The sequence below is a fragment of the Alosa sapidissima genome, chromosome 12 (genome assembly GCF_018492685.1).
Source record: "Alosa sapidissima isolate fAloSap1 chromosome 12, fAloSap1.pri, whole genome shotgun sequence".
Classification (NCBI taxonomy): Eukaryota; Metazoa; Chordata; class Actinopteri; order Clupeiformes; family Clupeidae; genus Alosa; species Alosa sapidissima.
This window is the reverse complement of record NC_055968.1, coordinates 29,633,212-29,635,711: the sequence shown is the minus strand read 5'-3', so window position 1 is coordinate 29,635,711 and position 2,500 is coordinate 29,633,212. Positions and strand designations below refer to the sequence as shown.

Genomic DNA, 2,500 nt, shown 5'->3' with positions numbered 1-2,500 from the left:
AGTACAATGGCTGTATGTACTGGCTGTATGCTTGAGCTAGAGTGCCAGCAATCTAGACCATTGTTGATGATTTTTGTACAGCCACAGCATATTCTGTGTTATAGCTATGAACCCATACAATAGCTTGATTAAAAGGTGAGACTTTAAGCTCTCGGTGGGTGCAAACCGTGTATTTCTACACGCCTCTGTTCCTGAGAAATCCCAAGCTAAACAGTGGCTAGTTTTCATCAAAATCGCTGTTTTTTTCTAGAAATGGAGATATAATGTCTTTCATGAAATATGAAGTGTTGCCTGTTACTTACTTGTGTAAACTTTCCGGGAAGTGATCAGTGAGACCTGGCGAGACTGCCACCTAGTGATAGACCCACGAAAATGGCCTGGTTTTGACCTGACGTGCATGCGTCACTGATTCAACCCAAAGCGGCAACCGAGTTATGATAAAATGTCCAGATAAAATGTCCAGATTGTGCGTTTTAATGAGTTTTCGATCGTCATATATTTCATTTCCATTCATCACAGAGTTCCCAAAATCACATATAAGGTCCCCCCGTCTAGTTTCGTAATTTAAAAAAAATATTACGTTTTTGGCACTCAACGCATGGGAAGGAAAAATGTAATATTACGTTTTTGGCACTCAATGAGTTAAGACACATTTCTGTTTTTGTGTCAATGTGTGTGTTTTTACCATAGACTTGCAGGCTGTACTGCTTCATGGCGCTGCCAGCTGCACTGGTTGCTAAGCAGCTATAGGAGGCGGTGTCTGTGTGCTCTGCACTGGAGATCTGCAGCTGCCTCCCGCCAGAGAGAACACGCACACGAGCATCTGCTTTCAGCTCAGTGCCTGCACACAGACACACATATACACACACACATGCACACACACACACACATGCACACATGCACACACACACACACACACACACACACACACACACACACACACACACACAAACACACACACACACACACACGCACACACATGCACACACAAACACACACACAAATACACACACACACACACAAATAATGTCACACGTGTTTTAGAAGTAAAGGAAATCAATATGAGCCTGAAAATAATGATGGCGGTGATGAAGGTCTGGTCTCACCGTCTTTCTTCCAGGTGAGGCTGGGTGGGGGAATACCACTGGACTCACACACCAGCGACATGGGACTGCCCTCCACCACCACCACACGGGACATCTCCTCAGAGCCGCGGATACTGGGGGGCACTGAGAGAGAGAGGGAGGGAGAGAGAGGGAAGGAGAGGGAGAGAGAGAGGGAGGGAGGGAGAGGGAGGGATGGAGAGGGAGAGGGAGAGGGAGGGATAGAGGGAGGGAGGGAGAGAGAGGGGGGGGGGAAGGAGAGAGAGGGAGGGATAGAGGGAGGGAGGGAGAGAGGGAGAGGGTGGGAGGGAGAGGGAGAGGGAGGGAGAGAGAGAGGAAGAGAGAGAGGGAAGGAGGGAGGGAGGGAGAGAGAGAGGGAGAGAGGGAGAGAGAGAGAGAGAGAGAGAGAGAGAGAGAGGGAGAGAGAGGGAGGGAGAGAGAAATGGAGAAAGAGAGAGAGGGAGAGAGGGAGGGAGGGAGAGAGAGAGAGAGAGATCAAGGATGGTAAATCTGAAAAGGACTGTAAAAGTCCATCCAAACTGTATACAGTTACAGTTTTTTACAATTGTTTACACACGTTTTCAAAACTCTGTGTCTATTTTTCAAAACTCCACACACAAAACCCACAACTGCTCACACAAAATGCAAAATGCCCCAAATCTCCAGCAAAATGACACACAACATTCAAAATGTCAAAAACACATGTTTAAAGCAAACATTCGCTTCACATTACAAACACTTTTGTCATAATATGACATTTTGGATACATCATGTACACACTGTTGCTCAAAACCTAAAGCTCTTCTGTCTTAGGCTTTCTATATGTATTTCCATACAAGAGTGAAAGTTACGGTATCAACAAAGAGAAGTTGAAATACACAGTAAAAATGCAAGCAATATTGAAACCAAAAATAGTGATTTTTCCCAAATAATTTGCTGTTGTGAATACAATATTTTACAGCAAACAAGAAAAAAAAGCAAAGAAGAATACAGTGACCACCAGATGTGGATGGAGTTTTGAAAACACTGATTTTGTTTTTTTCTAAAGACAAGTGTGTGTGTGTGTGTGTGTGGGGGGGGGGGGGGGTCGTGTACAGTATGTATTCATAGGCCTATAGACCCTTTCAACTGCAGAAACAAACAATTCTACAGTAAGCGTTCCATTTTCTGGAGGCACAAAAAAATGTATTGAGCTAATGGTACTGTAACATGGTGACAAACAAAAATAGAGTAAAAAGACAAATTTTAATAAAGTCAACTTTTTGTAGAACATTACTGTAAGCTAAAGTCCGATTACTGTATTTTCTCTATTTTCAAAGTATCTGCGTTGGTTCTGAATATTTCAACCGGAAATCCTCTAGGAGCAGATTGAAAGGGTCCATACCTATATAGAGAGT

At 43.8% G+C, this 2,500-nt stretch overlaps 1 protein-coding gene across 1 annotated transcript in view; it reads right to left on the bottom strand.

Moving 5' to 3' along the window:
* Window positions 1-2,500, bottom strand: part of hmcn1 (hemicentin 1) — a 136,273-nt gene that overhangs the window by 50,837 nt on the left and 82,936 nt on the right. Inside the window, 2 exon segments of the mRNA XM_042058137.1 lie at window positions 686-841; window positions 1,107-1,229. Of these exon segments, the coding sequence (XP_041914071.1) occupies window positions 686-841; window positions 1,107-1,229 (279 nt within the window).